We start from the raw sequence: 15,273 nt of genomic DNA on the forward strand, positions 1-15,273 counted from the left end.
AGCAGAGAAATGCAAACAGCAATTTCAAGTATTTTTGACACTGCAGAGAGGCAGATAACTGCATTTTCTCTACTAGACCCGCTACATTCCCTTGAGAATGTCAGACACCATAGCCTGACTCTTTCTACCTTTGTACACTCCCCCCCAGCCCCCACATCAATCCCACCATAAAAACCTGGTAAGAACACTGAAGAAAGGGGAAATGATGGTCTAGGAACAGTCTCTCATGACTTCTTCCAAACTAAACTCCGGAAGACTATCCCATACAAGTCTACTCAGAAGGAAGCCCCTCTACGTTTAATAGTGCTTACTCCCAGGTAATAACTTGCATAGGATTGCCCCTCATGTTTCACAGAGGGATACAGTCTTAAATTCCGAAGGGTTAGTTGTATTAGTTTGTTACAACAAACACAACAAGGCTTCTCAGGGAACCTTAAAGACTAAAGATGTATTTGTGTCATAAACTTAACACAGACTATGTCTCACTTCGTCAGGTGCACGCGTTGTGCCATTAGCAGGCAGATATACATCCAAGAGCACAGAGCGAAAAAAGTTGTAAACAATGGTGTCAAAAAGTAACAAAATGCAAGTAACACCTGTGACCGTTGGTTCTTGTAGGTTATCCGGGCTGTGTAACCGTGGTCTTGGAATTTTCTTTCCTGACGTTTCGCCAGCAACTGTGGCAGGCATCTGTGGCCTGCCACAGTTGCTGGCGAAACGTCAGGAAAGAAAATTCCAAGACCACGGTTACACAGCCCGGATAACCTACAAGAACCAATTAACTCTGACCGTGAAAGCCTTCGACAATAACCTGTGACCGTTGTTGGCAAAACTTAAAGAAGGTTGTGGCTGAGCCCCAAATCACCATGATCCAAATAAAGATGTTTCAAGGGAGACATCCGCATGAAATTGCTGGATTTAGAATTTATCAGAATGCTTGACATTATCTAATCACAGCTCAGTCATGATAATGGGTTTCTTGCACATCACAGGCCTTAAGTTAGCTTAGAAAGATTGTTGTCTCCTCTTACTGCTTCTATGAATGGTCACTGTGCTTATCTCACGTATCTGCTAACTAAGGATACATTCATGAATCTGATGAAGTAGACCCCAACCGACAACAGCTTATGCCACACAAAATTTGTTTGTATTTTAAAATTCCACTTTGGAACCTTAAAATACAGACTTTGGGCATTAACGCATGGGCAGAATGTTCCTGGTTCGCTCCTCTGTTATCCCACAATATTTTAATCCCACAATATTTAAGTCTGGATAATCAAACGCATGACGCCAGCCTATCCCACATTAAGTCTGAAACAAGTAGCTGCTGGAGGCTCCCCGTGCGTTTGAACCAACCATATAATGTGGGATAGTTCGCAATGCGGGATAGCAGGGGAGTGACATCGCCCAAGGATTGGCTGAGGAGTTATCCAATCAAAGGGCGATTCTCCCCCCCTTTTTTTTCTTTGAACGCCAGCGTTCCGGTATACCATCGTCTCAACCTGTCAATTAAAAAAAGGCGGGACGGGAGACCGGAAGCAGCAATTGCTCGCACAGGAAAGGGGGCGGGACGGGGGACGGGAAGCGGCAATTGCTCGCGCAGGGAAGGGGGCGGGAGGGAGGAGACCGGTAAGGGGCATTAGTAGCGAGCTAGCCGAGTAATTACACGCACGTCGGCGTTCCGGTAATGTAGCGGAATTAAAAAAAAGTAGCGGATTAGAACCGAAAAGATCGCTATAAACCAGGGATTGATTAACCCGGGTTTTTTGGCCTTAATTCGCGAATAAGGTGGGTCCGATGCGCAGCCCTTGGACGGTCGTGCGTGTGGACCATGGAGATTCGCTACTATTAAGGCACAAAAGCGAGACAAATTGGCCGTGCGTTAAGCCCCATAGTCTTAAATCAGTCTTCCTCATTCACACACATCCTTTCCAACCTTTCAGATATAAAGGGTCTTCACCTTTTACCGTAAAGGAGGTTGTGGGCATTACAGCGGTCACACACAGACTGCTAAGAAACGTATCTGTGCAGTGGCATTTCACACATGGGGTGTAATGTATTGGAAAGTGTCACACCACACAGAATGGCTGTATCACACGGAGAGGATTTTTATGCTATCACCAGCTGCTGTCCTATGTGTGCGGATCACACAACACAATCATCCTTATGGCATGCCACCGTCAATCAGATGCATTTGGAAATTCTACATGTTATCATATGAAAGTATCCTAAATTTCTCTGAGGTTGCAGTCCTGGTTGGGTTTCACTCCGTCTGTAATCAGACATAAATTCTGGAGTACTAATCTTCTACCCCATGTCAAGGGTTTCCTCCCCCCCCCTTAAAACCTTAGTAAGAGCGACTCTTGTTTCATTCTGGTCTATTCGGAATTCACAGCACCAGTTTTTGGGTGAACTGTAGCTCTTCCCAAGATCGTTTGGCAAAGGACGGAAATACTTGACGACTAATTCACAACTGTATCACAGTTGCAGCAGTAGATGTTTAATTATGTTTCAAAACAGAGTTAGACTTATCAAGAGTTGCCTTGATTATGCCATAAAATTAAGTCTATGTGGAGGTGGGCAGTGCTGTCAAGTCACAGCTGACTTACGATGCCCCCACAGGGTTTTTCAAACCAAGAGGCTTATCGCACCCAGGCTGGGAAATGTACGGAAAACACCTTAAAAGCGATCCTGCTGGATGCGATTTTCTATTTCCCCCCTGCACTTCTGCTCATTCTAACGCCTCTGAAAAGTTTGCTTTCAGAGCGCACCTCCAATGCAATAGCGCACAAAGAAGGGGGCGTGGAGGAAGCACCACGTAACCGTGATGTTGCTTGGTTCCCTCCACCTCCCTCATCATTTTCGCGCGCTTGCGTGGGATCGTCAACGCGTCGGGACGATAGGCTCGTTTCCCCCGATGCTTCAAGTTCTTGCGTGCGCAAACCTTAGTAACTTTGGCGGGTGGGAAGTTGTGATTGGGGGACAGTTCTTCTGTCACTGATTTAAGTGATATAGCTAAACTAATAAAAGGAACTAAACTATGTAATCAAAACCCAGGTTTGGAACATTTTAGTTGGCAGAGCTATACTCAGGTTTGACAACATACCTCTACATACAAATTATACTACCAAATTGTTCTGGCACAAGCTGTAAATAAATAAATAAATAAATAAATAAATACTACCAAAAAATAAAATGAAACCAAAACACCAAACCCTTTATACTCAGATCACAGCCTGCTGAGATCGTTTGAGAGCACGGCTTATGTAGTGTGGAATAAAAAGTGTGGACTTTACAGAAGGTATGCTGCTTGGGTTTGTTTTCTTGTATAGAAGATGTCCAAGAAATCCACGTTGTATTCTTTTACACACAAAAAATAAAAAAATTAAAGGGAAAAATAAGGCCAAGGCCAATGGTGCAAAATAGGAAAAACGATTTTTTATTACTCAGAATAAAAATTCCCTACGCGTTTCACCCAAGGGGCTTCTTCAGGGGAATCGGTAGTTATTGCAGTAGTCCTTATGAGCATAAATTCTTTAGCCATACATACAGAATTTGTGCTCATAAGGGCTACTGCAATAATTACAGATTCCCCTGAAGAAGCCCCTTGGGCGAAAAGCGTAGGGCATTTTTATTTTTGAGTAATAAATAAAATATTTTTACCTGTTTTGCACCTGCCCTTATTTTTATTTCCCGTATTCTTTTATACAAACCTGTTTCACTAACTATACAAAGTGTTTTGCAGCTATACTGCTCCAATACTATAGGGGTCATCCAATGTGGAAATTACACATGTGCCCTGTGCGCTTTATTGTGGAGACCCATCCACGCATTCTAACTACTCCCTCCTCCGTCCTAAGGCTACTTCTGTTCCTCCTGACACTCCCTAATATGTTTACAGGAATTCCATCAAGTTTGCTAAAAGTATCCAAATAATTCGTATCATTTTTTAAAGAATACACATTTATCTTTAAGTGCTGTATTATTATACAGCTTTATTTTCTTGATTCTGTTTTTAATGTAAAAAAAACAGAGACTATCGAAGAGTACAGAACTGACAAATTAACCGTTTCGCTCCTCTTATACGATAATCAAATGAAATTCGCTGATCATCCTAACTGTGATTTTGTGAACTCTGTGCTAGAGTGCTATGAGGTTAACTTTGTGACTGTTACATATAAAAATTTCCCATATTCATGCCTTACAAAGTTTCATCAAGAAGGTTTGGGGCCAAATTTCAGCTATCTAGAGATTGTGGAAATAGCTTAACATTTAGGATATATTTTGAGCTTAACATTTAGGATATATTTTCTCATCTCTGAGGAAGAGATTTACAATTCACATTATTTTTCTAGTTATCAGGTACACACACAGTTTCTAGACACCCGATTTCAGGGGCGTCTAGGTACCTAATAATTTCAGTAAATGCTGTTAGTGAAGCCAAAACCTCTTTATATAAGGGCAAAATAGAAAGAGACTGTTCCAAGCCCACTAGAACTATGGAAGGACATTCAAAATATATATTTTACAGAACAGACATTTAGAACAAAAAGCAGAAAGAACAGTACTTGAGTTTTCAAAACATGTATTAAAAACATACACACACACAATATAACATTTCAAAAATACAAGAATGAACAACCATTACAGAATACAATCCTTGAAAGCTAAAAGGATCTCTCCCGCCTTGCCCTTTTTATTGGCAACAATAGCAGCAGCATTGTGGCACAGGCAAACAGAGAAAGCGCTTGACACAAAATCCCCAGAAGATAGTACAGGGAAAGGCTTAATACAGAGTCTGCCACAAGCATGCCCAATTTCAGCAAGGGAAAGCAGGCTGCGCATGTTGTCAACCTGACACCAGCTGGAAAGGGAGGCACCTTTTACAGACTGTGTGCCAAAGGTTCGTCTGGATAGCAGCAATGTACAATCCACCCTTATGTGCCACACACGCATACACACACTCTTCCCTTGGAAACTAGACAAGGCCTTCCCGAGAAAGAATGGCCTATTTCCCCCCCCCCCCCATGCATAAACACTGAGCAAAGCTCCAATTGTCCCTACAGCTACGTAGTCTATCACAAAGCAAATCTCACTGAACACCTATTCAGGTGCACATGCCAATCGGGCTAGTAACTACGATCTCACAAAAAAGTGCTTATTGTGCCCTGGTCTGTGAATATGCAGTGTTGTATATACAAGAGGTTTCTCCACTGCTCTGCAAGATGGCTAGCAAGCAGGGAAGGCGGGCAACGTAAAAATCCCCGGTAACCAGGAAAATACAAGCTGAAAATTCGCCTGAATCATGCAAAGGGAGTAAGAAGTATCCCACTGACATGCGTTTACCCGTTCCATGAGCACTGAGCTTGGAACAGGCAGCTGACTGTGAACATAGTGGGAAGGTGGGGTTTTCTATTTACACCCAGGCTGCATTTCTATGCTCCCCCCAGATACCATCCAACTGCATTTCTATGGAAACCTTCGTTCTGGCACACGTATGAAATGGCCAGCCTCTTGCATGAAGGTCAGTATCTTCCACGTAAGCAGTTTACAGAATCTTACTTCTGACACAAAGGGTAATTCAGAGTTTGCGAGGAGAATTAAAATCCTTTGCAAGGCTGAACTTAGTTTGAGGTTATTTAAACGCGGCTAGAAAGACCCCAGCTTCCTGACTGCTTGGGACCCTCAACACTTTAAACTGGAAATCAGCAATTTAAACACCTTCTCAACTCTGAACAGAACCAAATGCTTTAAAAAACAAACAAACCACACACGCTCAGCTGCCCTGAGGCTTAGTTCCTAGTTACTTGAAATTTCCCCCCAGCCCTGGCTTTATCATCTTTTGAAGTTTCTATATTACAAAGGGCAGGATTAATTCAGTACTGAATTACTGCTATAATTTACTTTGTAGCAAACTACAATAGTCATCTATATGAACACAGGAACACACAAAAGTACTGGTAAAATACACACACACACATGAGCAAAAGGTATATTTGAGTCTTAGCCTAGAATTATAAATATATAAAGATATATCCAGCAGTCTCCTCAGTGCATATTGCAAATTTCCCACACCCTTTTTACTCACTAGTGTCTTTTGTACATTCAAGTTATCCCTGTACTTAGCAAAGAGCCCTAAAATGGGGTGTGTGTGTCTATTTCCTGCCTTGACCAGCAAGGAACAGGAATAGAAAATAGAGATGGCTTACAGGGAATTACAGGCCAGGTTCTAGTTTTAACACTAGTAAGGCCACACTACCCTGTAGTTAACACGGTAAAGCAGTAACGATGAACTGAAAAATACCACACCAGAGGCTAACTTTGCTATATAAACAGAATGCGCCGCATGTTGGCTAATCCTCACACTCGTAACCTCTGTGGACTCATAACATCAGAGCTGGAGGGGCTCAGCCCAACCAGTCTTCTGTAGCCTGTTCTTTTAGAGTCATCCACTAAGCGACCATTTTTGACTGAGCCTGTTCCACCTCTAGTGAAGTGATTCAAGGTAGAGCCAAATGACACGGCGCCTCCAATTACAGCAACTGATAGCAACTAATAAGCTAGATAAGGGCGGCCATGCTGTCAGAGCGCATCAGCTTCTATTGCTGCATGATAAACTCCTTTACTCGGGTGGCTGAAGGCCTCCTATCCCATAAAAGGCCGTGCTTCCATGCTAGAAAGTCTTGCTCTGTAGAAAACTTTTCTCAGAATGAGATCTCTCTTAAATCTCCATTTTGCAAGTGGAAGGCACTGTCCACACGAACGCAGGAACTGTTCGACAGCCCTGTGTGAGATCAGTTAAAGAGAAACTGGGGGAGAAAAACCTTCTCTCTAAAAATTCTTCAGTTATAACTTCTCACAACATTTCGAAGGGTTGATAATCTTTTACGAATCCAAACGCAGGACTTAAGTCTAAATGAATGTGGCTCAGAATATTCCAGAACTAGAACCACCTTCTATCAAGTTCCACTCAGTTTCAGGTTCAAGGAAAAGCTGGGACAAACAAGAGTTTGTCGACCCAGCTCCCATACAAAAGAAGAATCACGTTTAAAGAGAATGCCCTCAACACTATGCAGCTTGATGCTAAAGTGCCTGTTCCCAAAATGGATGACAGAAAAAGCAAGAATTTTAGCTGAAAGGTTACCACAACTTGCCAACACCAAGATACCTCAGCGTTAAAGGCTATGGATCCCCTTAGCTATGAAAGACCCCAAAGAATTGACAGCACCACAGTTGCCAATAAGATGTTGATGTTTTGCTATTCAGGTATTGAGTTAATAAGAACCAGAGAATGTAGTATTCAGACAAACACAGAAATACAAGTAATGGATTCTTTAAAACTCAACAATGTCGACTTTACAGATATTTTAAATTATTTGGACCTAACACAAAATTATCCTGGATGCCCGGGTTAAAACACCACCCACATCAAAACAATTTATAGGGGCTGCACCCCTAAAACTACAGCGCGGGCGATATACATTTTTTTCACCCACACACACACAAAGCACCCACACGTTACAGAGTATTAACAATATCGTCGCCGCTTTGTCAATATCCTAATGCCGATATAAATTCCCCCAATATCTGCACGAGAACCTCGGACTGGACATAGAGAAAGGGGACCCCAAAAGCCATCAACTGGCACATGAAAAAGGAGTCCAAAGGGTTTTGGGCTACCAGGTGCCCAAGTGAGGAAGTCGTGCCTTGAAGGAGTTGGCTCGCCACCCTGACTTTGTCAAAGAGGTGGAGAGAGTACTGCACCACCCTGCCAAACAAGGAAGCAGAGCTACCTGGGGTCCTCTCTGATGATGCTGAGATGGAGTTTGCACGCCCTGCACCATCAGCCGCCATGGTGTCCTGCTGAGTCCCTTTGTTTTCCTGGAGGGGGGAAAAACACAGGTGATAAACCATGCAATTTTAAAAGTTCTTGAAGTAAATGAGTGTGTGTGTGTATATATATAAATCAAGGAAAGACAATTTTCCTAACATATCCAAAGGAGAGGCTGTGGCTCAGTGGAACAGCCTCTGCTTTGCATGCAGAAGGTCCCAGGTTCAATCCTTGGTATCTCCAGTTAAAAGGACCAGGCAATAGCTGATGTGAAAGACCTGAGGCCCTGGAGAGCCGCTGCCAGTCTGAGTAGACAACAGTGACCTTAAAGGACCAATGGTCTGGGGTTCAGTATAATGCAGCTGCATGTTGCCCCAGAGTGTCAGGAGGATTCTCAATCTCAATACCCATTTTCATGATATCATTATCTAGTTACATATTTCTAGCAGAAGGGAAGGTGGCATGGTATGGCCTCATCTCATAAGATCTCAGAAGCTAAGTGGGATCGGTATTGGGGTGGGAGGCCCACAAGGAAAGCTCTGCAGAGGAAGGCAAGGGCAAACCACCTCTGCCCTTTGCTGGGGTCGCCATAAGTCAGCTGCAACTTGATGGCGCATGTGTAAGGATTTATCCAGAGAAGGCCAGATGGAGAATGGGCCTGCTGTAATAGGGACTATGGTTCCGGTTCCAGTTTGGAGTGAAAGCACTAGCTAGAGCTTTCTGATTTGGACATTATGGTAATTTATTATTATCATTTAAAGGAAATTGAAAGAGAAGCCATGTGTGAGAGCAGAGGAAGAGGCAGAAAATATTTTGTGTTCCCTCTAAGCTGACCTCCACATAGCCTAAGTACAATTTCCCATCATGCACTGGATTCAAATACCTGTAGCTAATGAGTCAGTCAAGAACATAGTATCATAGAGTTGGAATGGACCACCAGGGTCATCTAGTCCAACCCCCTGCACAATACAGGAAATTCATAATTACCTGCCCCCCCCCCCCCGCCCACACACACCCAGTGGGAAAATTAATCAGTTCCGGCCTACTTTAGCACCGGAAAGGAATCACCCATCTGTCTCCAAGATTCCCTCCGTCTCAGAGTGAGAAAGGGCCATCCGGGTTGGAACGCTGACACAATCCTTCCTGCCCTCCCTCTCATGTTCTGTCTTAAGACCACAGAATCAGCATTGCTGACGATGGCCATCTAGCCTCTGCTGAAAAACCTCCAAAGGAGAGCCCAAGATCTATGTGATTCAGGGAAATTTTCCATCATTTGCACTACAACCCACCCCAGGACAACCCATCAACCAAGGTAAGGCATTACAGTAACCTTACCAGGTGAAACATAAGCAGCAACTTACCTTTCCTGACAGAGGACCCACTGCAGGTCTCTTCCTCTGTGCATAACCTGAAAGTCTGTAACAGTAGTGGGGCTTGCAGTAGAATTTCCCTACAACGAGAACAAAGAGGAAGAGCGACAGTGAAAAATCGGAGTTACACTATGAGATGCCGCAGATGCTTTGCAGCCTGTGCTTTCTCTATCACATCCAATATGGCACTTTGAAAAGGTTTAACTTAAGTGTATTCCTCTCCTCCTGGAAAATAATGCATCTTCCATAGGGTGCCTGACAGTTATTTAACCAACAGCCAATCAGCTATCAGAGCAGCCCCGGGAAACTTGCGTGGTATCGCACACTAACAAAGCAGCACTGTGTAAGGAACAAAGACTGTATCACATGAAAATCTGGCAGAAGCGCTGGTGGAAAAAGCAAGAATGAATGCAGGGAGAGAAAGGCTGAGTGTTAACTCTTAAACAGACCACTGCCTGCCAGTGTACAATGGCCAAGCCCAGGTGATACCTAGTTATAAATCTCTCAGAGGTTACCCTGATTATCCACACCGCATGGCAGCAAGCAGCCGATGAAACTGATGAAACCGGGGATTTGGTGCAACAAGATCCATTGAAACTTTTAAACAATCTTCAAGGGCAACTTCATGACAACGTATTACAGTAATCAAGTATGAAGATGCAAAGGGATGTGTAATGGCATCCCACTCTCGGGACTCTCATACCCGCTGCACGGAGAAGACAGGATTAATTCTAGTTGAACCCCACAAAAAACTTGTACTTGAAATAGAGGAAATGATCAAATTCTGACTGTACTTAAGGCTCTATGGGCATCTAAGGGCCAAACTAGATGTGACGGCGTCCCAGTTCCCTCATGGTGACTCTGTTGCCATTTTAAGGTGACTTAAAAATGCTGCAAGGCAGTGCAATGCTTTTGTCTTCCCCCTCTTACGCCTTTTCAAGTATTGAAACAGACTGGGGAGGGGGGGACTGGCCATTTCAGCACTCAGAGGGATGGGGAACAAGAGTCCTCAGTCCACTGCGATGTAGGCCCAGTCAGAATCAGGCCCTTGCGGCTCTTTTTAAATCACCTTACAATGGTGGCAGTGTCCCTGCGGCAGCCTCAAGGATGTCGTCTCCTCTAGTTTGGCCCTAAGCAGTTTACCTCCAAGGCAAAGGTCGAAGGTGTTTGCAGTCCCTGTAAGGCAAAACGTCACTTTCGCTTACCGTCCACCAGGTCATAGGCGTACGATGACAGACGTAGGGTGGTGGCGCAGTATTCACACTTGAAGCAGCTGCGGTGGAAGAACTTGCCTTCGGCGCTCAGCCTTTCCATCACATAGACGCGCTTGTGGCAGAAGTAGCAGACGTCGCTGCCTCCCACGTTGGGGGGGAATTCTTTCTTTAATGATCCCTACAGCAGGAGGGAGAAGGAAAGACCTTAGAGAGTCATGAGCGCATTTTCACTGCCACGGCAGCATCACCTGTTTACGTCAGGATAATTCTGAAACCTGCAGAGGGCACTGATGATGCTCCAGTCTGAAGCATGTGTGCCAAACATGCACCTATGGATAGTTCACAAAGGCTCCGATATGGGGAGAAAAAGGTCAGCCAGGAAGATCACTCCAGAAACTGTAGCTTTTGCCCAAATGAAAATAAGGAGCCTGAGAGCACATGGTAGACTGGTGCAAATTATATGTTGTTCTCTTTCAGCCCTCATAACCCCCTCTCCCATATCTGTAAAATGGGAATGACAACTTACCTCATAGAACTGTTGGATGGGGTAAGAACTATAAAGCAACTTTGCTCACTAAAGAATCACAAAAAGGATTACACAAAAGGAATAATAGTAGCCCTCTTCCCAGGTCCAGGATATAAAACCATCATTGACGATAGGCCCTGAATAACCACCTCACGCTGAGCAGGGAAGAGCCCCCTCCCCAATCTTATATCTCCTATTCATTGGCAGCTTTACAAATCAAGACACTTTCAGAATTACTTTTAGACAGAGTTACAGGCAAGGAAAAACTCATTTTCAAGCTACCGTTAACAAAGCACCAAGCAAAAAACTACAGACTCCATAGTACAGAAGACCTAGGGGAGAGCCATCTAATTTCTAATCACAAACACGCACCACCTCCTGTACATTATTCTCTTACCAGTTCCTTCTTGCCTAGAAGGGTTTTAGGCTGGTCTTTTCTTTGAAGCTGATTGGCTATCTGCTCAGCCAATGAGCTCACGCCGCCTGTGTACATCTTTATGTACTTCTACCGGATGAAAGTAATGGGGCGGGTGGAGAAGGAACACAGGAAAAATGAGGGAAGAGAGAAACAATTTAAATACATAATGAAAACTAGGAAAGAAAAATGGCTAAAAGGTGCAGACTCAAACCATGCCAAGACCGTGGACGATGCAAGCATTGGTGGTAACGGCAAAACAAGTGATGTCAGCAATCAACGGCGTGGCAGTATCACACGTCAACGTTAACTAAAACAGTTTGCCATCAACCACACTGAGATCCTGATAAACTATTTGGGGAGGGGTCAGAGAACCACTTTGGGAAGTGGGAGGCGAAAGGTCAAAGTGCACCGTTTCTCAGAACTGCCTCCTTCAACCCAGTTTTCTAGATCGACAACTGAGAAGATGCTAAGGACCTCTCAGAGGGCCAGATTTGGCTCCGGAGCTGCCAGCTTCCTCACACTAATAAGTTACAGGAGCGTGGAGACATTTGAACACACACATTGTTTTAGAGAGATACCAATTTGCTTGGATATCAGAAACACTGGAGTCCCTCTGCAGTAATTCTACAGTCTGGAGAGACTGAGGATGCCTTGGAAGAAACAGTACAGATAGGTAGGAAAGAGGCATTTAATTTGTTCTAAATTGGCCCATGTTCATATCCACGCTGAAGAACAAAATGATCATTCCTTAGAGGGCGATAAAAACACTACCAAGTTCTCTGCCTTAAGTGCTACTCAAACACAACACAAAAAGGTAACTAACTACACATTAAGTACAGTACTGGTCCAGCTACCAATTATGCATGCCCCCATTCAGCCAGCGTCCTCCCCTCTCCAAAGTGTGGGGAACAGGGAAGAAAACGGAACCCCCAAAGTGGGCTGAAGAACCTTTCCGCAATGCATGTGGTCATAAGTGAATCTCCTTTGTACAGAAGAACCCCAGTACAAGACCAACAGGCCTTCGTACTCGGCTTCTAACTACCAGAGGCCCAAAAGGGGTGGGAACGAATCACTAGCTGCTGCTCTGCTAGATCAGACCAAAGAACCACCTTGGCCAGCATCTTCCCATATACATCTACAGTCGGGGCACTCATCTTCGCACTCATCATTCATGTACCCCCACCTTCAGAGGTAAGGTGGGTGGAGATGAAAGATAGGGCCTTCTCCGTAATAACAGCCCAGCTGTGGAACACCTTTGCCCTCTCCCTTCACCTGGGACAGTCCCTGAAATTCTTCCATTCCTAGGCTAAGACATTAAAAAAATCAGCAAGCTTAGGAGAAATCCCCATCATTGTTGTTGTGTCCCCCCCCCCCACACACACACTCACACACTGGAGTTTTATTGGCTGGATTTTACCATTACTGCTGATAATAACTGGTTGGATTTTAGTTTTAAGGTTAATTCAGGATTTGGTACATGACCTTCTGGATAGGTGGTCCTTCTGGAAAGCTCACCAGCAGGACAAGGGTATCAGTCCTCTACTGTTGCCCCCCTCCCCACACTCCACACAACTGTATTCGGAGGTTTTTGTCATCATGACTAAGCCATTGATATCCCTCTCTTTCACCAGTCTGTCTCAAGCTTGGCTTGCCCCAGAGCCATTTCAACAGCCCAGTCTGTTTCTGATGCTTATTCTTCCTTAGCAAGGGTTGCTGCTCTATATGTATAACAATTCTAACACTGCTTTTCATCAGTTTACTTGGGAGAGATGTTGGATGCGATTACGCCCTCCACCAAAACATGTGGCATAAGCCTGGCCATTTTTTCCAACTTCTGCGGTAAAGACCAATGCGAAGAAACCATTTCGTTTCTCAATAGTCTCGCTCTCCTTCCTCAGAAACCCTTTTCCTCCCTGCCATCTAACCATCCAATCACCTCCCTGCCCAACTTTTCAATTGTTTAAAGAAACCATTATTGCTCATAGTTTAAAGAAACCATTATTGGTTCTTTTAGCAGTGTGCTCTGCAAATTCAGTTCGACTTGACCTAGCCAGTTTATAATAACTTTGCCATAATTTGTGCTGCTCTTTAATTATTTTGTCAAGTTCTTTAATTTGCAAGAGAAAGGCAGGAAGAGCTTTAAACCCATAATTTCAAGGGAAGTGCGTAAGGACTGAGACTCTGCAACTCGAAGCCCTGTAAATTCAACAGAATTCTTCAGACAGTAAATGAGATAACGGGAAATGCACAACATCTGTTAACTGCGGAAAGAGTAGATATATTTGTACAACTGAGGAGTTCAGCCAAAACGCATTCACAATGAACTATTCAACTACATCTCCCATGGTTTGCCAGTACATTTCTGGGCCCAATTGAAAAGCTTTAAACATTCTTGGTTTATAGCACATCAAAGTGTGTCTACTCCTATGCGGACTTCCCTACAGTGTGAGAATAGCAGGATAGGCCCTGAATTCAGGTATCATCTTCTTCGGAGACAAGATTGGCATCTGTTAGAAGGAGGGCTTTCTATGCAAACTCTGCCCGCCAGAATCAGATATTGTCCTTGCTGCCTTTTCATAACTAGATGAACAAATATTTGTTCCAGAGGGAGTTTTAGTGGGCATGACTGATGCACATTACATTGACATTCGTCAACTACTTGAGTCAGTCAGGGACTTGAGAATTTGTGGTGTGCTTTAGTACCTTTTTAGAAATTTTAATAACTTGGACAGATTTCTTCACCTCTTTTTGAGGCTTGGATGACAAGTGCTATAAAGATGCAGTCATTCTATGGTTGACCTCCTGGTTCAGTCTGGACAGCGTTATACTGTAAATCTTGAATGTTTAGAGTTATCAGTGCCAGCACATTCTGAAACCACTGCTGCATTTTCCTTCATGCCCTTCACTCCCGTGTCAAATTCCTCTCATGTATATGACCTCTTTTTTAGGACTTTTTTCTGCTGGTCAATCCAGGCAGTTCAGCTCATCAGAGCCAGCGTGGTGTAGTGGTTAAGAGCAGTAGTTTGGAGTGGTGGACTCTAATCGGGAGAACTGTGTTTGATTCCCCACTCCTACATCTAAAGCCAGCTGGGAGACCTTGGGCTAGTCACAGCTCTCTGAGAGCTCTCTCAGCCTCACCTACCTCACAAGGTGTCTGTTGTGGGGAGGGGAAGGGAAGGTGATTGTAAGCCGGTTTGATTCTCCCTTAAGTAGCAGAGAAAGTCAGCATATAAAAACCAACTCTTCTTCTTCAAGTCATTATTTTCAATGTAGAACACCAGGAGGTGCTTTAATAAGAGTCAAACCACTGATCTACTTCGCTAACTCACCTTCATAAGGTGCCTTCTACATGCAAGGCATGTACTTTCACTGAACTATATAATGCTCCATTACAACATCTAAATAAGGATGTATTTGCATGGAAAAGGGCATTTCGCCTTTATTCAGGTTTATTTTGGGCCAAACACTAAAGCAGAGAATCAAGCCTAAGCTGGATGGCTGATAACTGAAAAGGAAGAATAGATATTCGGCTTTCCAAAGGCTTTTCTCTATGGGAATTTATTTCAAAGAGCTCGGGGGGGGGGGCATTTTTTGAGGTAGAGTTACCAAATTGTCAGGGCAGCTGCAAGGAACTCCCCTTGCATAAACCCCAAAGTTTAGTAAAGTTTGGGACAGGGGGTCCAATGTTATGGGACTTCTAAGGGGTCGCCCCACCTCCTTCATAGAAAAGCATTGTAAAATGTCAAATTGGGTGTGCAAAACTAGAAATGTGGCAAATTACATGATTTTTAGCGGACCAACCAATAGTTTTAAACAGTGCAACCCTCAGGTAGAGACTAGTTGGTTGGTTAATCCTGCAATTGTTGCTAAGAGAAGGTTAAAAGTGTCATCTCTCATCTCTTTTTTATGTGTCT

At 43.9% G+C, this 15,273-nt stretch overlaps 1 protein-coding gene across 3 annotated transcripts in view; it reads right to left on the minus strand.

Moving 5' to 3' along the window:
• The window catches only part of MICAL3 (microtubule associated monooxygenase, calponin and LIM domain containing 3), a 143,140-nt gene that overhangs the window by 86,978 nt on the left and 40,889 nt on the right, over positions 1-15,273 (minus strand). Inside the window, exons 21-24 of one of the 3 annotated variants that reach the window (XM_056847688.1) lie at positions 11,339-11,446; positions 10,407-10,593; positions 9,193-9,281; positions 7,794-7,881 (exon numbers count right to left, since the gene is read on the minus strand). In XM_056847688.1, coding sequence (XP_056703666.1) covers positions 7,794-7,881; positions 9,193-9,281; positions 10,407-10,593; positions 11,339-11,446 — 472 coding nt within the window. Of the gene's footprint in view, positions 1-7,495; positions 7,882-9,192; positions 9,282-10,406; positions 10,594-11,338; positions 11,447-15,273 lie in introns of those variants that run through there. The other 2 variants (XM_056847689.1, XM_056847687.1) reach the window with 2 other exon arrangements.

The sequence above is a fragment of the Euleptes europaea genome, chromosome 3 (assembly GCF_029931775.1).
Source record: "Euleptes europaea isolate rEulEur1 chromosome 3, rEulEur1.hap1, whole genome shotgun sequence".
Classification (NCBI taxonomy): Eukaryota; Metazoa; Chordata; class Lepidosauria; order Squamata; family Sphaerodactylidae; genus Euleptes; species Euleptes europaea.